At 39.7% G+C, this 24526-nt stretch overlaps 2 protein-coding genes across 2 annotated transcripts; both read left to right on the top strand.

Annotated features, from left to right (window-relative positions):
• The first annotated feature begins 6217 nt into the window (after positions 1-6217).
• LOC145487128 (caspase-2-like) lies at positions 6218-8348 on the top strand. The gene is made up of 3 exons (XM_081465853.1): positions 6218-7013; positions 8055-8117; positions 8221-8348. Exons 1-3 carry the CDS (start codon positions 6692-6694, stop codon positions 8346-8348), a joined length of 513 nt encoding a protein of 170 aa, XP_081321979.1. The 5' UTR covers positions 6218-6691.
• A 245-nt stretch (positions 8349-8593) lies between these two features.
• Positions 8594-22057, top strand: LOC145487881 (uncharacterized). The gene is made up of 7 exons (XM_081466660.1): positions 8594-8696; positions 8845-9285; positions 12085-12390; positions 13411-13914; positions 15843-16124; positions 19790-20053; positions 21831-22057. The coding sequence occupies exons 1-7, from the start codon at positions 8594-8596 to the stop codon at positions 22055-22057; spliced, it is 2127 nt and encodes a 708-aa protein (XP_081322786.1).
• Positions 22058-24526: the final 2469 nt, after the last annotated feature.

Genomic DNA, 24526 nt, shown 5'->3' with positions numbered 1-24526 from the left:
GCTTTGACAGGAGATGGAAATATCGTCTAGCAATATCGTTTTGATCGATCCGTAGATATATTTCATTTAATAAATCTGAAAATCAATAGTTAAGGAGGAAGTCGGGGATCATCCCTGTTGTATCCGGTTTTTTGTGCGGGTTCTCTCGCGAGTTCGAACTGGAAGAAGGAGAACCGCTAGTAAACACCTGGGAGAATATTATAATATTAGCAACAATTCAATCGACCGGCTAATCAGTCACTGGAACTGCCCAACCTTTCATTTGAAGACAATGCTTTAGTAAAACAAATTTGCATGTTACTGTTGCGTAAACCGCAAATATGTCTTACTTCTCTTCCACGAAAATAAATATCAATACTACAGGAACTAATTGTGAGACTAAGATTAAAAACCTTTTCTCACGATAACAGTATACATGGCGAAAGAGTACGAGACAAGATACGAGCACGATCATGCAGGAAGAAGCTAACCTCTTTAACATCCAGTCAGCTTCTGAGCCTTAGTGGGATAAAAGGTCGGAAGAAAATGAGCTGGAAGCTTGATTCCGTTTGATTGGCTGTGGTTAGCGACAGAGCTGGGGTTCATTCTGTAGAAAGTCAAAAACAGTTTCATTTCCCTGGCCTAAGATATTTGAAAATCAGTCAGATCAGGACATGAAGTACAACTAAGGGTACTCTTGACTACAAACTTTACGGCTTCCTGCCAGGCCATCACGGTCAATTCATATCAGTGACGTAACCGTGACGAACGGTCAATTATTCGTTCAGACCACGTGAATCTAAAACCGTTTGACAACGGAGAAATATCGAGACTTAAGAACTAGGCAATATCCGCGCAGCAGTTTCAGTTAAGGTTGTCCCCAGGCTGCTAGGCAAGTTTCAGTGGCAACTTCTCATATTTCGAGCAATTTTCCTCTCCACGAGCAACTTCTTGCAATTTGAGATATCCTCCTGCAGGCCAATGAACATTTTCCGAACGAAGGGGGATTTTCAAAGCTTGACACAGACATTCGATTGAGAAATGTTCGACTTAATATCGACTTGTGCTTTATTTAGCAAGAAACATTACAATACTACTAATCGACAGGGTAAAGACTGTATTACCGTCTCAGGTTTATGCAATGAATGCCTATAAGCACAAAATGCTTATAAAGCTCACATTCATGTTCTAACTAAACAGCAGATACCAAAAAAAAAAGAAACTCCTTAAAAAGAAGCAGCCTCATCGATCTCTTGAGCACCTTTTTGACGACTTTCGAGCAAGCTCTCCAGGAATGTAGAGCAACTTGTCGGGCAACGTGACCACGAGACTTAGCCATTGCACGTTTCACAAAACACGACAGACACTCCAAGCAAGTTCAGTAGCACCCATTTGCTATCGGCATTTAGCTGGTTTTCAGTTTACTGCTTTGTCCTCTACATATCCTCTGTAGATCCTTTCCATATAGTAGAGGACCTAAAACCAGCAAAACGGAGAGTCCCTAATACCGCTAAAAAAAGACGGCTAGGGGTAGCTGAGGGTTGAGACAGTCTGAAGTTTTCTTTCCACTCGCTGACCATACTATTGTTGCCCATCACGTTCTCCCCACTAGGCATTTATTCTGGTCTTATCCAGAATCGTCCGTGTCTTCGATCGTGCCATTGTCGTCGTCTCCGATAAAGTGTGGAGAAAGTCGATATTGTTTGCGTCGATAATTTAGGTTTCTAAGGAATACGGCATTACCTATTGTAAAATTGACTGCATGCATCTGTAACAGAATGAGGCAGCCAGCGACCACCATCAATAGTCATCAATGTGAACATTACTAGATCCGCCATTTTGGTTCTAGCGCAAACTCAAAATATAGCAGGCGGAAAATTATCCGGCTTCGAGAGAAAATCGTTTACAAGACAAAACCCTCCGGATTCAAAAGTTTTACGATTTAAAGCTCCCACTTTAAATTCAGGATTCTAAATCTCCGGAAACATGACCAAACCGGGTAGATGTTATCACGGATTCGTCCAATTGTGTGTGAACGGCAAAATCAATCGGATACTAAAACTTTCCGGATTCCTCAAGAATCCGGAAGAATCTCCTCTAGTGTACGTAAACCTAGTCTTAAAGAATCCCTTTAACACGGCCACCCCGTTAATACGGCCAGATTTTTGTGACCCGTTGTTGGCCAGATTAGAGAGTTTTAACAAACCACGACGACGACGGCAACGAGAACGTCGCCAAACAAAAGGTTTAATGTGTAGGGAAATGGTTCTGCACGTGCGTTTTGAACTGAATCTTTGTGCATTTCTTTGCCGTCCTCTGCAAAACAACAACGTGAAATGACAAAGTCGTAGGTATTTTGGAGAACGTTTACCGCGATGGCTAACTTTTCGTGTCTTCCTTTGGAACTGAACGCTGTCATTACATATTTAGCCTGAGTAGGCTTTTAGACCGATAGGCGTACTGAACAGATCTACACAGCTGCGACACTCGAGGATGAGATATAAATCCACTTTCTACAAGGCGTCGTCCTCGACGTCGCCTTCGTCATTACTAAAACTCCCTATTAACGGGGTTCCACTGCAACCGTATTTATACTCACTCCAAGGGATTACGTAAGACAATTACAGATGAAGTTCTTCATTCCACCATTTTCTAGTTAATTACTTTTTGTTATAAGGCTGTTAGCGCTAGCGGAAGTGAAGCGACCAGTCAAAACCCGGAAGTAAAACGATCGACATTACAGTTGAAACAATCATTTTGAATCTATTTATATAAGTCGTTCCATGTCGACTCCAGCTTTCAAGAGAGAGTTGTTTATGACTTTGGTTCATCCGGCAGGAATGGCCCAACATTATTCCAAAATGAGAAAACGTGATTGTCGTGCGAAATAGTTCGATGCTAAAAGAACAAAGGCAGCGCAATCAAAGCCTTACTAATATTAAAAGTATTAAGCTGTTCCTGGTTTAATTTGGGAAATAATTCAATTGTTACATTCGAACCGGATTGAAGTACTCAGGTAACTTCATATCCCAGGCCAGATTTAAACTCCAGTTTCTATCTAGTGAATGGGAAGCTTGATTCCGGCATCATTTTGTGAAATTTCCTTGTTGGACTCTGAAAACGAAAATGCGGTATAGCCCTAAAATCGAGACCCCTGAAATGGGACATTTCTGACAACTTGGAGGGCAAATGCTTACCATTAATTCCCAAAAATAATATCTGTTCTTCTAGTTTATCGCGTTACGCGATCGTAGGTGCTATTTAACTTGCAACTGACAACTGGGAAAAAAGTGACCGAAACTGACATTTGCGGTCCCCCATCCCAAATCTTGGATGACTTTTTAAGGAAAATATACAATTCTGTGAGCAAACAAAATGGAGCTGTTTTAATCTCAGTTCACTCCAAGGGATTCAGTGAGCAAATTGCAGGCAAGATTCTTCATTCCGTTGTTTTCTTGTTACTTGCCTTTTTGTTACAAGCCTAAACGTTAGCGGAACTGAACGATCAGTAAAAACCAGGAAGCAAAAGGGTGGTCGTTAACTTGGGTCAGATACGTGCTCATGCCATGACAACAACGTAATGTTACAAAAAAATGCAGTCCAAAGGTTTCAGGCAAAATAGTATCACTGAAACTTCGGATGACGCCTGGGTGGTTTCCTTAGTTCGTCCGGTACACAGTTATACTTCCTTGTCGCATGAAGGCGGATGAACAAATGCTTTTCCGGCTAAACTGAACTGCCAAATCAAACCAGGTTAACACTGCGCTTCCTTCATTCCTTAAGACTAGGACGTACATGACATCTTGGCGCGAACTCGTGCCCTTGTAACTGTGATTTTCAGGGAGATAACTGACGTGGTTATTTGAGATAATTTGGAAATTATTTGAACTTATTTTAGATAACTTGGCTGACAGGGTGAATCAGTGCTCTTCCTTTGGGAAAAAATTGCTGCAGTGAAATATCTCTTAAAGGTTAGTGCCATTGTTTTTCACAACTAATGCTTGCTTTGCTAATTTGTTTCAATAACTCAGCCTCGGCTCGTCTTTGTTTCGGTTGCGAACAGTGTCTGTCTATTTTTCTCGTCTTTTAGAATACAGTCACTCAGTCACCCTAGTGACAGTCAGAAATCTACTCAAATCGTGTTTAATCAGTTACCGTGATCGGCAGAACGCCACTTGTGTTGAACTTTCCAATCGAAAAAGGCTGTTAAGTTCACAATCTTAGTTGTGTTTACACAATTGATTGGTGCAATTTTTCCCGAGGTTTAACAGAAGGGGAATGAATGTTTCGGAAGGGGATCAGATTTTACGGTAATCACTGTTAGATTTGACGCCTTCAAGTATAGGTGAACTTTCGGCTACAAGCGATTATAAGCGATTCAGTTTCTGATCAAGCGAAAAAAAACTTACAGTTCTGAATATTGAAATGCCATTTCAAGATTAGCTGTCATAAGAAGCGCTTTTGTCACCCAAAAATTTTTCATTTTTGAAAACTAATTTCTACTCCAATATCACACCCAAGGAGCAGCAAATTTCACCAGTTACTAAGTTTCACAAGCTCTTGTAATGCTTGGAGTCAATTCGTGTCCTGGTATAATGCCAGTCGTATGTTAATGAACAAGAATGTAAACAACGACGTCAGCAAAGATTGCTCCATTGAGTATCAACCCTCTGCTAAAAGACGGGCACTGAAGGCTGTGCTTGAAGAGAAGTGACGATGAAGAGGAACATATGTCGAAACATATAATCTGTTAGTGTATAAATAGGCCAAGTTATGGAAGGGCTAGCTTCTTAGTTTCCTCTTAAATGTGTGGAGTCCATTATTTTGGCCATGCAGTACTCGGCCCTTAGCTCGTCTTTGACAGTGTGTCTATTTTTCTCGTCGTTTACAATACAATTTAGTGGACCATCGAGTCATAAGACTATGATAAATCAATGTTTGACGTGACCTTTCGATGAGAAACATATCCATGACAATTCTGTTGCTTTGACAGGAGATGGAAATATCGTCTAGCAATATCGCTTTGATCGGTCCGTAGATTTATTTCATTTCAATAAATCTGAAAATCAATAGTTAGAGAGGAAGTCGTGCATCATCCCTGTTGTATCCGGTTTTTCATGCGGGTTCTCCCTCGAAGTTCGAATTGGAAGAAGGAAAACCAGTAGAAAAACCGTACCCTAGAAGAAGATCATAATATTAGCAACAATTCAATCGACCGGCTAATCAGTCACTGGAACTGTCCAATCTGTCATTTGAAGACAATGCTTTAGTAAAACAAATTTGCATGTTACTGTTGCGTAAACCGCAAATATGTCTCACTTCTCTATTACGAAAATAAATATCAATACTACAGGAATTAATTGTAAAAACAAGATTAAAAACCTTTTTCTAGCGATAACAGTGTACATGATAAAAGAGTGCGAGACAAGATACGAGCACGATCATGCAAAGGGCCGAGAGAAAATGCGTTGGAAGCTTGATTTCGTTTCATTGGCTGTGGTTAGTGACAGAGTAGGGCTTCATTCTGTAGAAAGTCAAAATGCTTTTCATTTCCCTAGTCTAAGATCTTTGAAAATCAGTTAGATCGGGATATGAGGTACAACTGTGGCTGCTTGCCTACTTACTTTACGACTTCCTGCTAGGCCATCTTGCTCAATTCATTTCAGTGACGTAACCGAGACGAACGGTCAATTGTTCGCTCAGACCACGTGAATCCGAAAACGATTGACCGCGGGGAAATATCGAGGCCCGGGAACTAGGTGCAACTATTTGCATTTTGAAAAGGCAGAAAAAAGAGTAACTCTTGCTTTCAGTAGAAAGATTCAGGTTATCCCCCCCGGCGGGAAATCGTTGAAAGTTGTGCTACGCCGTTGCATGTAGCCCGTAAGTAAGCTCCCTTAGCTCCTTCCCATTGCACGCAATGTTGTCGAGGTATAAAGTGATTCTTAAACCTCTATAGTCTGAAACGTCAGTCGTGTCCTCGTCACTTTTGTTATATGGTGTAAATATCATAGCAATGCCGCGAAAGGAAAGTTGTTTTGCCTACTCATACACGAGCAGCAGAGGTTTAATTTCATACAAATCCTTATATTTCGACTGTTGAATAATCTCAATATACGGACGCTCGTTTTGCGAGCTCGGGTTACCTGTGTTGGAACAATTAAAAAAAAACACACACACTTTTGCAAGATCTGACACTTTAAAAAATACTCTTCAGACAATGACTGTATAACGTCCCTGAATTTTTTCGGGGCCCAAAAAAAAGCTTTCACCAGAGATATAGCTCATTGAAGCTGATCAAGGCATCAAGAAGGCAACAGAACGTGACATAGATATCGAAACCAAAACCCCAGTACGCACAAATTTGGACGCCATTTTCAACAATATCATGCATAAAGCTTCTTCGAGGCCTTCTCTGTTGTTGTTTTACTAACACCCAGAAAAGCGAAAAAGGCAATTCTAAAACTCAAATAGGGCCCATTCGCGAAAAGTTGAGAACTGCTATGTTGTTATTTCACGCTATTGTTTAGGGCATTTCCAAAAGTGGCATTGCGGGACTAAGTCTATCTTGGAAGGAGACTTTTTATGCACGTAACTAAGAGCAATATTAGTGTCATGTTTAACGCCCTGTATATTTTTCAATCAGCTTTTCGTCAGCAGGCCCAAGATCCTCCCTCCAGGTTTTCAATCTCACACTGGTGTTACTAAGATAATGCTACTTCCGTCTATCTATAATTTAACAGGTCCTCAAGACAACGCAAAAAAAACTTGTGAGAAGCACAGGAATATACTCAGAAGGTGCCACGCGTCGCTCGTAAAAGATCTTGAACCAAAGAAACTCTTTCCTCATTTAATACAGGAAGGAATTATGACTTCAGATGACACAAAAAGAATAAACAAAATTGACAAACGGAAACGTCAGAGTCAGGAGTTCCTGAGCATACTACCAGCAAGGGGACCGCGTGCATATCAGGAGTTCGTGAAAGCCTTGGAAGAAAAACAACCATCTTTGGCCTGCATTCTTCTAAGAGAGGGTAGGTATATTACACCATCGCCAAAGATGTCTATATGGCATATGCTAATTTTAATCACCGTTAAAGTTCAAAATTGTACTCACATATGAAATGCCGCGCTCCATGACAGCACGATTTAGTCATTTTTTACCGAACGGACCATACTTGATGGCTTTTAAAAACGAATTTAATCGGCAAAACCTCGACTTCCAATTTTGCACCATAACTCCATAAACAACCATTTAAAAGGGTTTCTCTGTCAAGCATGGCGGGAAAGGCTGTCACGCTAGGGTCTGGCCCTCGCATGGCAATTTTCTCTGTTTCTTTTTGTTTTACGTCACACTCCACAGATCGAATAAGAAAAAGAGATGCTGCTCGTAGTCCAGGAAAAAAAAATTGATTCATCACAACGGGAATAACAGAAGCCGGTGTTCAATTGCCATATCATACCAAATGAAAGAACACTGAAGCTTAATTCCTAAATGGAGAGTGAAGTAATTGCGGGCTAGCTTTCTTCTAAGCGGCCCGGTTCGAGTAATTGCTCCGTAACACTATTCGTTCCAGTAATGTGCGGAAGTAAAGGCAGGGAGCCCCAGGATGTTCTTACGGTTGATAGTAAGTGAACGGTGAACGGTTTTATTAAGTCAGTCACTGTTTTATTGGATGACGTGAGGTCTAGTGCATTCCCACTTTCTCAAACCTCGCAATAACTTGAACCAAAATTCATTTCCTCTGGAGTTCTTCAGTGTATTTTTATTGCCGATATCTCGAATCCTGAAAAGGAAATGGTAACCGTGACGGTGAATGTATATCTGATATTAATGAGCGTAGATTTTCAATTTTTATTTATCCGCTTTCTTCTTAGTTTTAGTTTTAATTAAGAAGATAAGCACTCGAGAAAGTGTTTCATCGCATTTCCTAACACCTCGACGTTCCTGGAAAATACTTCGCTGCGCATCATATTTCAACTCTCATCTCGGTGTTTGGAAATGTGGTAAAACACCTTCTCTCGTTTGTTCTCTGGATATATTGCATAACATGTGGTATTGGATTTGTCACTAGAAGTCGTCGCTGCCGAGGCTGGCCGCAGGGATCCGATAAATCAGTTCCAGGAAAATCAGGGAGGTAAGACTAGAAATATCATCTAGAAACGAAGATAGTCATTTTCTTCGAGTGGTTAAATAGTGATGATGCGTGGAGTCGATTTATGTTTCTTTCTTTTTTATAGCTTTGAACAAATCCAGGAACAAACACCACCACGGGAGGAGGAGGAATTCGAGCAAGAAGACAAAGAATGACAAGGGGGGAACTTCAGGTAACTCGCTTTACACCGTCATGGCTTTTGTGATGAAGTAGCAGATATTGGGCCAATGCATATGAAACAAACACAAATCGACACCAAATAGTTTAAAATACCAGCTGGGTGGGGCCTAACGCAGCAATTTTCAACCATGAATATCCACAAATTTTATCACTACACAATGTTAAGCTGCGGGTAAAGTAACCAGAGTCATGCAGTATGGTTACCATCGTTTGGAATTTAGATGCAGGCAGTAAATTGAAATTACTGCGGTAAACACTGATTAAGTGTAGGTCGTGCGATGACAAAGTATCTTCAACTTCTTATTGGAACCTTCAAATACAAAAGACACAAATTACTCAACACAACTGGTTTTGAAAAGATGCATTTCTCCATTGCTAACCGTACTTCCATTCCCCCCACTTTGCCTCCTATGCTAGTACTGAAGGGTCCTCAACGCAAGGAATTACTCAGCCTTATCTCGACAGCTTAGGGCGTAGGTTGATAAACATATCACAGCTTTCTCCTTCTTTCTCTTTCTTTTATTTTTAGGCACCTTGACCATCAAAGTTGCTAGTACAGGTGTTACTTCCAAAAAGAATTCACCGGAATATAACGCATTGCGAGAGCGCTTGACAAGCTTTGCAACACAGGAAATGGAATGCTTTCCTCTCACCACACAACAAGAACTACAACAGTTTTGTTATTATTTAAGAGAAAATCTTGATCTGGAGTTGTCACAGAAAAAAACAGGCAGTTTAATACTGACAGTTCATTGCCGTACTCTGGAGATTCTTGAACGGCTGTCGGAAGATCATCGCTCCGGTCACTTAGACGAAGTTGCCGAGGAGTGCTTTCTTACAGACGAGACAACAAAGACAAAAGAGGAAATGGGAGAAAACAGTAAAGCTGATGTGGATACCATCTCAGTGAAAACAACTATCTCGAAAGAGGACTACTTGAGATGCAAGAAGTTTTTAACAGAAATTTCAGGTAAGCTGAGTTCCCAGGGTGTAATTGCTTACTCAGGTCCTGAAATAAGTCCGCAGTTTACTTAAAGAAAAAACCTGATTACTGAGGGATCAAAAATGTCAGCAAGATTAATTAAGGAGCAGAAAAGTCACGTTTTTCTTACCAAATGCTTCAAACGTCTATGACGTTATGATTACCTCAAAAAAGCCTTGAACGGCCCAAAGTCTTGATGTGTTTTCCGCGCGTTATTTTTGGTTCTGGTGTTGTCAATAAAACAGGCAATGTCATCTTGCGAAACTAAAAATATAAATCCCGCCAAAGCCGGTATTTCATTAAGAAAACTGGAAAATTTATTTTTTACAAATTTTTCTGCCACACTTTGAAAAACCGGGCACTGTAAGTACTTGTCAAAGTTGGCTTCAGCTAAAATATAACGTTCAATCTGATTGGTTTAAGCCATTCATAAAGAGATATTTGATTGGACAGTTCAAAACGTTGAAATGATACCATATCACTTCACGGGTATCATTTTTGGTCACGGCTTTACACGCTGATATCCACTTATAACATGTAATAATTTGAATTCGGGCTCTCAGTTACTGAGGCGCGGTCGTCTCATGGTTAGTGCGCTCGTCTCCGGATCGAGCGGTCCGGGTTCGAGCCCTGGCCGGGGACATTGTGTTGTGTTCTTAGACAAGACACTTTACTCTCACAGTGCCTCTCTCCACCCAGGTGTATAAATGGGTACCGGCGAACTTAATGCTGGGGGTAACCCTGCGATGGACTAGCATCCCATCCAGGGGGGAGTAGAAATACTCCTAGTCGCTTCATACTACAGAAACCGGATAAGCTCCTCGCATGCAAAGTTTTCTCAGTTACTACGCGCGATGTGATTGGTCAATTTAGCGGGCAGTATAGTCCACGGTACGGTAAGCTGTAGTTTACCGATTGACTCTATCTGAAATACGAAACACAAACACGAAAACACCATCTTTTTTGGTCTAGGACTGTGCATATGGACCTAATCTCGGTGAGGGTGTTTATATATCAATCATCTATCATATCCCAGATTATTGACATACACTTTAAAACTGCAGCGTAAGGTGGCTCGATCGAATTTTTGAGTAACGATACCATTCAACTTTGAGCCACTAGAGCACCACCATAACCAATTCAACAGAAAATCAAACGTTACTGGTGTACTAGAGAAAGATGAAAGCTTCAAATGGGGTACATTTCACCAGGATCTGAGTTGTCATAGCGACGAGATGACGCCATACCTCATTTTACATATGACCGAATAACTTGCCATCAAGGATAATTTTCGAAATACGACGTCAGGATTTCGGACTTGACACAGTTGTCTCAACAATGGCAAAATTTTGCAAAAATCTATAAGAGTGTGTTCGAGAAAATTGCGAGTGAAGTTTCAAGATGTCAAAATACAAAAAAACGCTGTTTTAAAATGTTATTGCAAACTTAACTAAATGGTATTGTGGTCTTAAATGAATCTTATGACACCTAATTACCTCTACTGAAAATCTGAGAAAAATCGCTCGGTTTAACTCTCAGAAGCATGGGTTTGAATACCAATTGGTGCGGGGTGTTATTTTGCTTTTATCAACAATTGCCCCCACAATTTTTAAATTGCCGGGGAATTAAAAAGCACGATGAATTTTTTTTTTAGATTTGGCCCTCGATGAGATTAATGCATCATATTCAACGTAATCCCAGAGTTCTAGATTAATTGAAACATTTTAAGGCTGCTTATTTTCAGCGTCAACTCAGGAAAATGTTGCGCTGATTTTCACCCTTGTTGTTTGTTGTCTTCATTATATTATTCTTCTGTCTCGAATCACCATGCTATTGTACATTTCTGTATGTCATGAATTCATAAAAAGCGCGATTGCTTTCCGGTGCTTTTCCCAAAGCATGCTTGTTCGTCAGTATTGAGGCTATAGTATTATGAAAGTTGAGCTGCAATTTGATTGGACGCTTATAATTAGTTACATCTCGCACAAGTCCACCAGTCCTATTTAGGCCCCGTCCACACGTATCCGGATATTTTTTAATCCGCAACTTTTTCTTTCCGGATACGGCTTCCGTCCACACGCATCCGGCGAATTCGGCAGCGAATCCGAATATCTTTTAATTCGCACTCCAGAGTGGAAAAAAATTTAATCCGCAACGAATCCGATAACGTGTAGACGGTAAATCTGTATATTTTCGAATCCGATGCCGTAGCAAAATCGTGTCCAGTCTCTTGCTGAACAATAAACCAATATGGCGGCACACTTTCTCTAGTTTCTCTAGAGTGAATTCGGATACCATCGGATGCGTGTGGACAGGCGAATTCGATTTGAATACGCTACGTGTGGACGGGGAAATTTTTGAATCGGGAAAGAAAAAGTTGCGGATTCAAAAATATCCGGATACGTGTGGACGGGGCTTTAGAATCTGTAGAAATGTGTCCTTACAAATATGAGTGATATCAAAATCCAACATTTTGAGTTCTGGCTCTTTGAATAAAAAATGGATTTACTACAGCATCTTATGTACGTGAAGCTGTTTCATGTTCTCATGTATAGCAAATAGCCTACGCTTCTTTCTTGCCGTAACTCTACTTTGAATACCCTTGTACACACCAAGTATTTATCGAAACAATTCTTATTGTATGTTTTTTTGACTAAACAAATAGAAGCAGGAAAAAAAATATTTTTCGGTCTTGGTCTGTGCATATAGCAAAAAAAAAAAATTGCCCTTGGTCTGCAAAACGGTTCGTGCCCAGCAAATAACCTGTATGCACTTTGATTCAAGCAGATTTCAAAAACTTAAAAGACGAAGAAAATGCTGCTGTGGAGAACATCAAATGCAAGAACATTCTCTTGAAGTTCTGTGGACTGCTCCTAGAGAAACTTGATGCAAACGAGGTTTCGCGTCAATTGCTGTCGGCTGGTGTATTGACCTCTGATGATAAAGAGAAAATAGCAGAAAAACCCTCACAAAGAGAAAAAAGTGAAGAGCTGTTGATGACGTTAGCCACGAAAGGACCGAGAGCATATGAGGAATTCGTGAAAGCCTTGGAAAAGGATCACTGTTTTTTGGCTTGCCAGCTCTTGAAGGAAGGTATATATAGCGCGGGCCAACATGAAATTGTTTCTGTGCTAGTTAGTAAATATTTTGTGGGTTATGCATGTATCAATTGGGGGTCTGGCCCCATTCTCCCAGAGGAGAGTCAGGCCTCATGGTGATGAATTGGGCGTCTTTGTGCTCTTCCCAAGAATTTCCAAAACTTTTGATTCATGGTAATCAAAAGTTTATAAGTTTATAAGGTTACAAACTTATAAACTTTAGGGCTAACCATGTGCCAATCATGACGTCGCATTTCAAAATGACCATCTTTTTGATTTAGAAAAACGTTCACAAAATAACGTGACAACAGCTCCAAAACTAAAAGAGATGTTTCAGCTTTAAAACACGCTAAATTTCGGTTAAACAACCTTCGAGAATATGCTTACCATAGAAACGTAAAGTTGGTTGACAGAACAGCTGACACATCAAAAATATTTGCCGACAAATTTTAGAAGAAATGACAAAGTTTGACCGCAATAGCTTGAAAGTTGTTACAAAAGTTTGAAATCAGCTCGGCATTGTGTCACCCCAGGCTAAATAAGGTTAAGACAAATTCTGTGGTCGTGACATGGACATTAATAGTGCTAGAGCATAATGTAGCGGCAATAAAACTCATGCAAGGCAAGCTCTACGACAATGGGATTTAATAGCAATTAATAACATAAAGAACCAAATCTATAGCTTTGTTGGCCTACTTACATTCGGTTGCAGTAGCGTTTGTTATCACATGCAGGGTCAGGATTTCCGTCTTAGATTTTGAGCACGAGCCATAATCGGGGATGTCTCCGTCCCCGATTATGGCTCCTGATTTTGAGGATTATGCTCGGCGGAGGTAGTTTGTAAACACATAAGTACAATTTCGTTCTTGTAGCCATCCTTCATTCTTCCCGTTATAAAACTTGTTCCCGTCAAGACTACAGTTTCATCATATTGCCAGTGTTCAAGTTGTTAAATTATTCAGTCGGTAGGGGAAGAGAGAAGAGTCATTGACATACATATTCGTTTATTTGACAGAAAAAGAAAATTTACTCTTTGAAGTGAGGGAGAGAGAATGGCTACTGAATGCCGAGCTTGAGGAAGAGAGAGAAATAACCAACCTCAAGCTGAAAAAAGGTAAGATTTATAATGTAAAGTCGGCGTCATTTTTCCATTCTTTTTCGACTGAATTTTACCCACGTGATTCACAACATCGAGTTCGATGTGCGAGCACAGTTCTGCCGGTGATGACTGATTCCTTCGTGCTTTTAAAGCGGACCTCCGGCGCCGCGAGGGGCCGCCAAGCGGAGCACCATAACTATAGGAACAGGATCACTTACATGCATAGAAATAGAAACCCATGCAACTATTTTTTCATGGTCAACATGGTTAGCGACATTGTTCGCGGGCGCGTGCGCCCAACGACAACGACGGCGTCGCGCAACATGTTATCGTCAATTGACACCTGTCAAAACAAGGTATCTGCAGTCCAGTATCACGTGCCCATATCGCGGGCTCAGGTTCAGTGCTCATTTAGGTCATGTGACCAAGTAATGGTTTTCGATTGGATCGCGGGCTCATGTCAGGTTAATTTGGTTGTTCGGAAGCCGCTAACGCAGGATCAAAAGCTAACCGACGTATGAATTCTTCTTGTATACAAGTGTTTTTTACTCCTTTTAAGTCATGTAGGCCAAACAATATAAAAAGAAAACCTCACCGCAAAGTTACAAAACTCAATTCAAAATTCTCGCTTATCCTGGGTTAGCATAATCAGGCTTTCAACAACCCGGCCCAGGAGCTCCGCTCTTAGGCTTGGCGAAATCTGTATCGCCAGGAGGGATGGAAAAAAAAAATCGGTAATCCTCAATCCTGACAAGAATTTATTGAAAAGAGAAAAGATTGCTTAAGAATTCGAATAGTTACATGAATTTGACTGCAAACACGATATTTTCGGGATTTTTTCAGTTTTCGGCATGTCTTTTTTACTGATTTTGCGTGACAAATACTCCACATCGCTTCTCAGCCACGAAGGATTTAAACACACTCAGCCAATTCTCATTTTCTCCTACCCCGTCAATTGTAAAGAATGGCAGATTGCTTGAGTCAGTCAGACTTCGGTGTTCAATAATAATATTTGTTTTCCGGTCTTTTTCATTTGTTTTCATGTTCTCTTACTTTCTCTCCGCAGCTCTAACTTTATCAACTTGAGAGTTAAGCTCATGAAGACAACCTTGCATTTCTTTAACAGTTTCCCTTTTAGTTGATTAAGCATTTTCAGGCTTTTCTTCTTCCTTCCTAATGGTTATTATTTTCCTTCTAGATTCGGCACTGCTAAATTATGTTCTGAAGCTTTTCACCAATATCTTCTAGCCCTGAGGGCATAACGTCAACTTATAGATTAAACTCTAAATTAGTCGCCATTTTCGAAACGGCCGAGTTCACATCTGCTGAACGTTCGGGTGGGGGGTTAGAGCTTGAAAGAAGCCACCTTGATCTGGTGTCCGCTGGCGAACTGCAAAAGTCACTCGGATCAGTTTGAGTCACCCGAAACATTGTTTAAAAACGGAAACTATAAGGGGCGGAGAAGGAGACGTCTACTTGCCCCGCATGCCTCGACCAAGTAGCTACTGTTCTACCGTTCTACTGTTACTGTTCTGTGAAGAGCTACACCCTTTTTCTTTTTAATAGTCTAATCATGATCACAAGTGAATATATGAAATATCATGCCTTAAACCTCCGACCAACCCACCAAAAGAAGGCCATCCCCATCCTAATTCTTCAAGCAATGCTACAAACTGCACAAAGGCGGTCTGTTCATTTCCCTCAACGAGACTACTAGTACTGTACTCTCTTCTTGGGAAAGTTAATTGCTACGGACCTTTAGAGCTTGAATATTGCTCGTGTTAGCCTGAATAACGCTCAGGTTAGCCTGTTTTCGGTTAGATCTTAACAACAGCGTTTAGTAGGTGGTTTCCAGCGATTTATTCCGTAAACACGACGAAACATAGCATTTCCTCGACAGGCCACCTGTATCTCAAAAACAAGCACATGGAACATCAATAGACGGGGTTTTAGTCCCTGCAATACTAGAACCCAGTGTCCACGTGTGCAATAAATCTTAATTGCAAATAGCAAAAAAAGGTAACTTTCAGTTCGGAGAAGGTACCTGCCACTGAAATTGCCTTTCATTCACGTCTGCATAGGCGGTGTAAGACAGGTAAGCCCCAGCTAAATATTGGCCATGTCAGTCTTCCTGCATCTTCATTATCAAACACTTCTCTTTACATAGTAAATCGTCTCGATGCCCTCATATGGATGCAATGTGCATCTGTATTGTCTAAGAATTGGTCCGTTTTTGTTTTCACGGGGTTAAATTAGTCCCGTTAGTACACCGTTTTCTCAACAATATGCGATTGATAGTTCTTTCAGCTGGTTGGAGATTAGACTGTTCTTGGATTTTTTTCCTTCAGCTGTACTCGTTAAGACGCGAAATGTGCCGTTTACAACAGAGCAAATTCTGTTAATACAGCACCGTAACGTCGTAGGCGTCTGCTGGCGAGAGCTTGAAACAACACTTGGAATTGACCGAAGAAGACTTGACAGTCTAACACAAAATTATGAACTCGACAGCGAAAGGGCTTATCAAGTCTTAAAAATGTGGATAGATGATAATGGAAACAATGCTACGGTAGGACGCCTTGCATGTGCCCTTCTTGACACTGGAAAAGAGGAGATAGCAAAGAGGCTCCTCGGTATGTAAACCAGCGTTTTACTTCCGTTAAAATCACAGAAGTGATTTCTCTGTGAAGTCTTTTGCTATCGTAAAATTGCTAATTACCTGGTTGATAGAACTACGGTTTAGGTCTCGATATATCAGCTTTTCTTTAAGTTGTTGAAATGACTTTTTAGCAAACAATATGACTTAGTATTTGAACAAAAAATACCAAAAAATTACAAACTTCGTTTTGTCTTAAAGTGGTACTATAATCAAATTTTTACCCCTTGGTTTTTTTAGGTGTATCACGTAGAATTCTGTGAAAGAATTAAAACGCCGTTTACCGTTTGCAATATCTGCATTAGTTCTGGAGATATTTAAGTTTGAAAAATGTGTGAAATATGCAAATGAGACGACTGATGACGTCATACACTCAACCCAATATTATATCAAGTCTATGAATAGAGTTAGCTCAGTCAATTTGCAGCACAGACCATTGAAACTTGGTAGGCTAATAGTTCTACAGGAAACACACCTACAACTATGAAAAATTCTGTTCCCATGGCAACTGACTCTTTTCCAGTCCCCATCCACTTGATATCAATATGTAAGTAATTTTCAGCTCGAAAAACGTTAAATAAGGCCACGAACTTGAGCTAACATATTTATATGCTTGCTGAATCATGCATATGAGGTACCATTAGCAAATATCAAAACGGAACACCAAAGGTGGCCAGAAAAGCCTTTAATATTGGGGAGGTCTGGAACTCAGTATGTTGCCATGGTAACAAAACTGTTCAGCTCATATTGTGTAGCACATTTAGTAGAATCTTACTGCAAAGAATCAAACACTTCTGATGCAAATTGGCCGAGATATCTTCCTTCATAATATTTGATCAATATTTGGTTGAGTGTATGACGTCATCACTTGGCCAATTTGCATATTTTAAACTTGAATATCTCTGGAACGAAAAGAGATATTTGAAAATAGTAAACATCATTTTTCTTCTAATGCAGACTGCTTGTTTATGTTCTAAAATGGTTTAGATAGGAAAGATGCGATTTTCGTCATAGTACCACTTTAAGGTTTCATCCTATTTTGAAGGAGAGTTATTATGCATCATTTGAATAGATCAGGATTAATTAAAAATAAGGAACAGCACATGTACTTAAATCACGAGGAGATTAAGATAAGTTAGATTGACATTCTCTTGCTAGAGAATATTGAAGCTCTTTTTTGCTTCCGCCTGGAGTAGGAGAACACACGTGGTATTAGAGTATTGATCTCTATCTTGATTGGCTTGGCCGGGAAGGTGTACAGCATAGAGGTTTGATGAGATAATTATTGAGCCCCTTACCGTCTTCTTAGGGCCGATTTACACGGTACGACTTTGTCGCATGCGACAAGTTTACGACAGGTCTACGACATGAATTGTTTCGTGTAAATCAAACCAGCAACTCGTTTATAACTGTTGTGTACGTCAAAAAAAATGTCGTAGGATTTTAAAACATGTTTTAAAACGCTGCGACAAGCGTAGTCGAAATCGATAGAAAATGATGCATTTTGTGACAAATTTCTACTGAGTAGGGGCGGAGGTGAAGTTTTCTTGCGTCAAAAGGGCGGACTGATTCATATGAAGTCGTTTCTCGACAAGTGCTAAACGGATTAAAGCGAAAAACATCTCGTTAGAAAGTTTTTTCAAAGCGCAGGACAGCTTAAATATATTTTTTGCCGTTAATTAGAACTTTCGCTACGTAAATCCCGGTGCAAACTTTTGCATATTTAATTTTGTAAGTGAAAATGTCGTACGCGTGTAAATGGTCCTAAGTCACTGGGTCGCAACCTCGTTCCCAGGGTCTCTCATCTTACCGCCCCCTAGAGCGAGCGAAGAGAGACCCTAGTTGGGTCTGGTCACGTGCCACTTTGACAATTGAGAACATCAGGGAGGGGTCCTCTGTAATCAGCAGTTTGTCGCGTTGAGCTTTGTCGCGCACTGCGACCGCCACATTACCCGCGGCGTTTATCAGTACTTAGCTTTCAGGCTGAAATTTCGAATAATATCTGTTCCAACGTTTACCTAATGGTTAAGCAAATCTGTCTCGAGGCAATTTAGTGGTCGTGATTTTCAGTGTTGCCGTCTTACCCACTAGATTTATGGAAAGTCAGTCATATTTCAACTGTGGACGTCGAACAGCGCAATTTCATCCCGTAGTGATTGTTGTTTCTCCTTTGAATGCACTCGATCAAATTGATGCAAAAAACATAAGAACGTCGCTAGGAAAACGTATAGCTTTCTCAAAGTAAATCTACGGCAGTCTCTGAAGAAAAGCTGGACGAAGATAAATATGATATTCGTACAACGCACTGTGCTTGCAAACAGTTCTAATCAAACAGCCGGGCCCGGCGTCACCTGCGGCGTCACAATATAGAATGCAAGTAAGCAATATGTTCACGGAATATTTTAATCTTTGTCCCTGGAGAGCCAATACTTAGAGCCTTAAAACATATCTTGCAATAGAAACGAACCTAAACAAAGTATAAGCACAGCATGGCAAATTACAGAGGTGTCAAACTCTGAGAAGCGACGTGCAGTTAACAGCGGAAACCATGCAAACCTACGACCTCTAAAAATAGGTTGTAACATAATCAAACGACTCCGCTCTACTTATAATTTCCATTTCTTCTGATAACACGGCACAAAATATGCCCCTCAGAAACACGCTTGAAGCAAAGAAAGGTCGAGAGATCGAAAATTAAATGAAAATGTGCACAATTCTCTCGAACCGTTGGCGTCACGTACACTAATTTATTAACGACACAATAAAAATTATCTTTTTCTTTTCTGGCCTCCTTTCGTTCGAAGATAAATCCATCTTATCAGCAACGACGGCGAAATGCATACCGCGACGAGTTCGTTGTATTTATAACCTTCGCGCTCTGCAAAGTTCGGGGCGCCAACGACGCGGTGAAAGTGACTTTGGCTTTCAGTGATCATCTAAAAGGCCCTGAATTCTCTAAAATTATTTGATCGCCCGTAACAAGACCTACACTTCATTCTGAGGTAAAGATGAGTCAAACATCTTCCATACACAGCCTCGGCTGCGGTGTGTAATTCTCCATTCGCCTTCGTGAGGAGATTTTTACAATATGTAACAACCATCAGCGACTTGGATTTCCGCTATCAGATGATGGATAAGTTTTCCTTGGCGTTTGCAGAATATTACCGCCGGACATTTCGCAGAACATCATATCGTTCTTGGTTTACTTTGGTGACAACACTTCCCGAACTCCCGTAGGCTAAGTATAGACAAAATTCCTACTAGGCCGCCCATCCCTTCAATAATTTAATTGTCATCTCCCAGACTCTGGGAGACACGTGACCAGACCCAACCAGGGTCGCTCTTCGCTCGCTCCAGGGGACGGTAAGATGAGAGACGCTGGGAACGAGGTTGACTGGGTCGTAGGCCTGTCGTAAGCTTGTCGCATGGGACAAAGTCGTACCGTGTAAATCGGCCTTAGATCAACGTTTTGTGTAGAACTCCACTGGTAAATTTGATTTTCAATATTGTTGTCCAATACCAATGCGCCTTTCTTGCCTCAATAGTTCTAATAAGATTGGCGGCACCAATGTGTATCATTTTAGCTACCTTTGCTTTTTTTCTTCTTCTTCTTCTTCTTTCTTTTCAAACTATTTTGCAAAGGTGACAAGTCTAAGCGACCGACTCAATGGGAAGGAGAAGAGTCTGAGCAGCTGAGTGGAAGGGAAGGAGAAGAGTCTGAGCGACTGATTGAACGGAAACTTACAGACGACATTTTAAGCTTACAAGCAGAAGTTAAAAAATTGGGAAAAATCGTTAATAAACGAGAAAGAAAAGAGACGGAGAGTAAAGAGTTACAAAAAAAGATGATAGAAGAATGGGAAGAGATGAAACGACAATTCCAGGATATACTTAACACAAACGCAAGCAAGTATCAACTAGCTAAAATAATTGGTATACGCATTCCGTGTTTTCAAAAGTGCTTTTAGTTTGAATTCAAAGTATTTTAGATCGACGTTTCGAGTAAGATAACTTTTTCGATTCGATTATAGAATGTAAACTTAAGGCTCTTTTAAAAATACTTTTCACATATGCTATCCTTAAAACTCGCGAAAGATTAAGTTCAAAAAGCCCCTTGCAGTCTTCCTTGATCAACGTTTTGTATATAGTTGTGTTGAAGAATAGCCCGCTCTACAGCTGTGAGCTTAGTAACCTGGCCTGTGATTGCAAGCGAGGCTGGCGTTGACCTTGCTTTGATACAGACCTCTCTGCTTTTCTCATTTAAATGACAATTAGTTAAGACTATTTAAGAATAAGAACAATTTGGTTTACACAACAAAAGCAGTGAGTTCTTTATCAAAACAAGGTCACCTGCAGCCTCGCTGCCATTCAAAGGCCAGGTCACTGAACAAACAACTGTAAATTGGTCTATGAGATTTTTGACAGTAAGACTCAATAACAATGCAGGGTTCTTGCGTCAAAGAGTTTAAGAGTTCTAATTAGATTGCCATCGTTGGCCGGTGTCATTTCAAACCCTTGTGCTTTCCTTTTCTTAGCCTTCAACCAAGGCGAGAAGTCTAAGCAACAGTGTGAACGGGAAGAAGGACAGGCTGAGCAACCGAGCGAACGGGAGACACCGGAGGACAAGTTAAGCTTGAGAGCAGAGCTAAAAAAATTGAGAGGAATCGTCAGTGAACAAGAAAGACAACAGAAGGAGAGTGAGGAGCTGCAAAAACAGATGACAGAAGAATGGAAACAGATAAAACTACAATTACAGCAAGTACTAGACACAAATGAAAGCAAGTATCGTGTAGCTTATATAATTGTTAACTGGTGTTTGAAAAAGTGCTGTACTTTCAAATTATGTAAGATCAATGTTTTGAGCAAGAATATTTTATCAGCTTCACCATGGAATATGAACGTTGACTCAGAAAAACAATTTTTATATATTCTTAAAAGCTGAAAAATGACTAAAAATGGTTAACAAACAAAAATTAAGAAGTGCTTCCTAATAACAATTCGATATGCTTGCGTCAAAGAATTTAAGAATTAGTTCTAATTAGATTGGCAGCGTCAATGGATGCCATTTAAATTACTGTTTTTCTTGTTGTTTTCTTATTTATTTATTTTTTTTGGCGGGGGGAGGGTAATCTTTTTTTTTTCTTCTTTTCTTTTTTTCAATTCGTTTACCGAGGTGCAATGCGTTTTTACTTACATAATATTTAAGATCAATGTTTCGAATAAGATTACTTTATCAGCTGAATTATACAATAAGAGCTTTAAGCTCTTTTTAAAACTTTTTACATACACAATTGTTAGTTTTCCCAAACAAAGATGCAACCATTCCATACATGTTAAGTCAAGCAAGTCTAGGCAAGCTCCCTTCTCGCTTCATATTTTGAAGTACACGAACGATGAGATTGCATGACGCATGGTGAAAGCACAGAGTTCAATTTGCTGATGTAAATCTGTAGCTTCTTTGACCACTAGTTGATTGCTTGATAAAAAGATAAGAGCAGCTTCCTGTATTTCATCGATCAACTTCAGTTTTGAAATCAGTAGTATGGAGTTGGCTTCCTTTGAACATGTTTGTATTTGATCGTCAGGTCAAATGCAAAGACAATCATAAGATAATTTTATTTAAATTGCCTCTGATACCGTATGGAAACAGTGTCATATATGACTTGTTTTCTTCTCTCTTCAGCCTTATGCCAGGATGTACAGTCGAAGCAACCCACTGAACGCAAAAAAAAAGCGGATGACATATTTAGCCTGCTAGCGGAAGTCAGAGAATTGAGAGCAGTTGCCACTGAAAAAGAGAGAAGTTTGCAACAAAAGTATAATGAAGACTTGAAAAAAATGACAAAGCAGTGTAAGCAGATGAACATCCAAGTCCAGAATCTTAAGAAAAACGAAAGTAAGAATCCATAAGCGTGAATAATTAGTATAATGTGTTTTAGGATTAGTTTTGGCTTTCTTAACATCTAAGATATATGTCTTTATCAGTTTGATTATAGAATATCAATGTTAATCTCGTTTTTTGTTAGCCAGAGACCAAAGTAGACGATATAAAAATTCACAGTAATGTCAGTCTTTTTTTCTTCTGCACTTTCAAAACTTCCTTTTAGTGCTTTTCTCTGCCTTTCATTTTCTCATTATTACTTGAAGCGGTGATTTTTAGTCCTTTAGTTCTAAAATATTTATTGTCTGAGTTAACACGAACCTTCGATTAATCCCGTCTGCTTGTAAGTCTCTCTTGTAGAAGTGATGGTACCATCTGAAGAGTCAGTCTTCCAATGCGTCTTGCATTGTCAGGGTCCTCGAAATTTTTAGGCGTTTTAGCCCTGCCGTGTTCATGTACCGTGTTTTGGATACGACGTGTTATCAGATGGGTTTAAACCCTCTGTTTATGCACGGCTGATGCACGGGGTGTCACCTTTTTCCTCGACAGGACTCGTTTAATGTACAACGTCTGTGTCCGCGAATTATTTCGAATTTCCAAATCGTCTCATTTTTTCCGATATGTAATTACTTTGCTTTTATTGTTTGAAGATTTTTATTTTCCTCTATGAATGCAAACCAACTCTTAGTTGCATCCCTGTTAGGTCGAAACTGCTGATCGATTGATGATTAACGCGGGCTCAAAAGAAGGTTAAAAGATTTGTACAGCGAGCAACAGCGAGTGACTACGAATTCAAATGGTTGTTGTTTTCCGTTAGAAATCACTCAATATGCTCACCAAATTACTTGTTTTACTGGCCATGTCATCTATTCATGGCTATTTTTGTTGGTGTACGGGTGAAATTCTAAATCCAGAATACAATTGGGGGACGATAAATGCAGATAACACTATGTACATTGTCCTGCGTTGAACGTATAGAACATTTTATTGCTAAGAGGAAAGGGAAGCTCAAAATTTCGCCTAAAAAAGTTGGAAATTCTTAAGTTGTCTTTATGCAACTATTCACAGAAGTTAAACCTCCCTGTTTTATTGTTAATAATGTACATGAAAAAATTTCTCGATTCTGATTGGCTGAGAACAGTGCAGTTCAAGTGTAACACCAGTGCAAATTACACATCGCAATTCTGGATTGTAATTGGCTGAATGACAATAGGAAATTTTCTAAGCCAATGATATCACGTAGAATGATGACGAAAATTTTGTGCAGAAACTTTGAAAAAGTTTTCTCGAATGAGAAAAAATGGCTTCAAGAAAGATCTTTCGGCATTACCTTCATGCGAATTTTTTTATGTTTATATTATTAATAAGCAATCATACGGTTTTTCTCGTTCAATTTCGAATTAATTTGCAGTTGTGAGTTTTCCAAAAGCTGATATTGCACTCGTCGAAGCGGTTCGTAATGTTAATAATTAAATTGTCATTAGCGTTAATAACTTGTACTAGTATATGTTATAAGACTACATGCTATCCAATTTGGAAATAATTGGATGAAAAAAATTCTGAGGACAGCCAAAATTGGACGAGGCCGTAGGCCGAGTCCAATTTGGCTGTCAGAGGAATTTTTTTCATCCAATTATTTCCAAAATTAGACAGCATGTAGCCCTCTTACTTATTAATGTATATAGCTAGTCAGTTATTGGGCATTGCTCAGTCAAGCTATTATCCTCAAAGAAAGGTAAACTAAAATATTGTGAATTATTTTCATTGCCAATGTATTCAGAATAGAACGCCATAATCACACAGAATAACAATAATATAATGGAAGATAAGAATAAGAAAATAAGAATACGAGAATTTGACAACATACCGGCGAAACCTGGCGCCGATTGCCAACGGAAGGAAGGAAGACGGATTACTTAAAGGAGTGTGGACTGTGGACGGAAAAATCTTTGTCAAGACTTCACTCGAGGGTAGGCCGATCCGAATTAATACAGAGGATGATTTAAATAATCTTTAGGTTAATATAGATTGCTGGTAAGTTGCCACCAGTACTGGAACTATGTAATAAATGAGGGAAGTCTCAAGCTAAGGTGGTCTAAGAAAGCGTAGCGAGAAGCTTAATCTCTTTAATTTTTCTTTAGTTTATTTAGTGGAACTAGCGTTTGTTGTTATTTTTATTTTTTGTGTGTGTGTCTGTTTTTCCAAACTACACAATTACATTCCAATGCAAAATAACTTACTGTGCAAAGTCATCTCACTCAACGTAAGGGGAATACGCGATCAAGCGAAGAGAAGGAGCATCTTTTCATATTTAAAAGATCAAAAGGCAAGCATTTACTTTCTTCAGGAAACTTACTCTGAACTAAAAGACGAAACAATTTGGCAAAACGAATGGGGAAGCAAAATGTATTTCTCCCATGGGTCTCGACACAGCAAAGGCAATTGCATATTAATAGACCCCTCAATAAGCTATAATGTACAATACTCTTTTAGTAACA

The sequence above is a fragment of the Orbicella franksi genome, chromosome 5 (genome assembly GCF_964199315.1).
Source record: "Orbicella franksi chromosome 5, jaOrbFran1.1, whole genome shotgun sequence".
NCBI lineage: Eukaryota > Metazoa > Cnidaria > Anthozoa > Scleractinia > Merulinidae > Orbicella > Orbicella franksi.
Note: the sequence above shows the minus strand (reverse complement) of the source record. Positions and strands in the feature narration are given on the sequence as shown.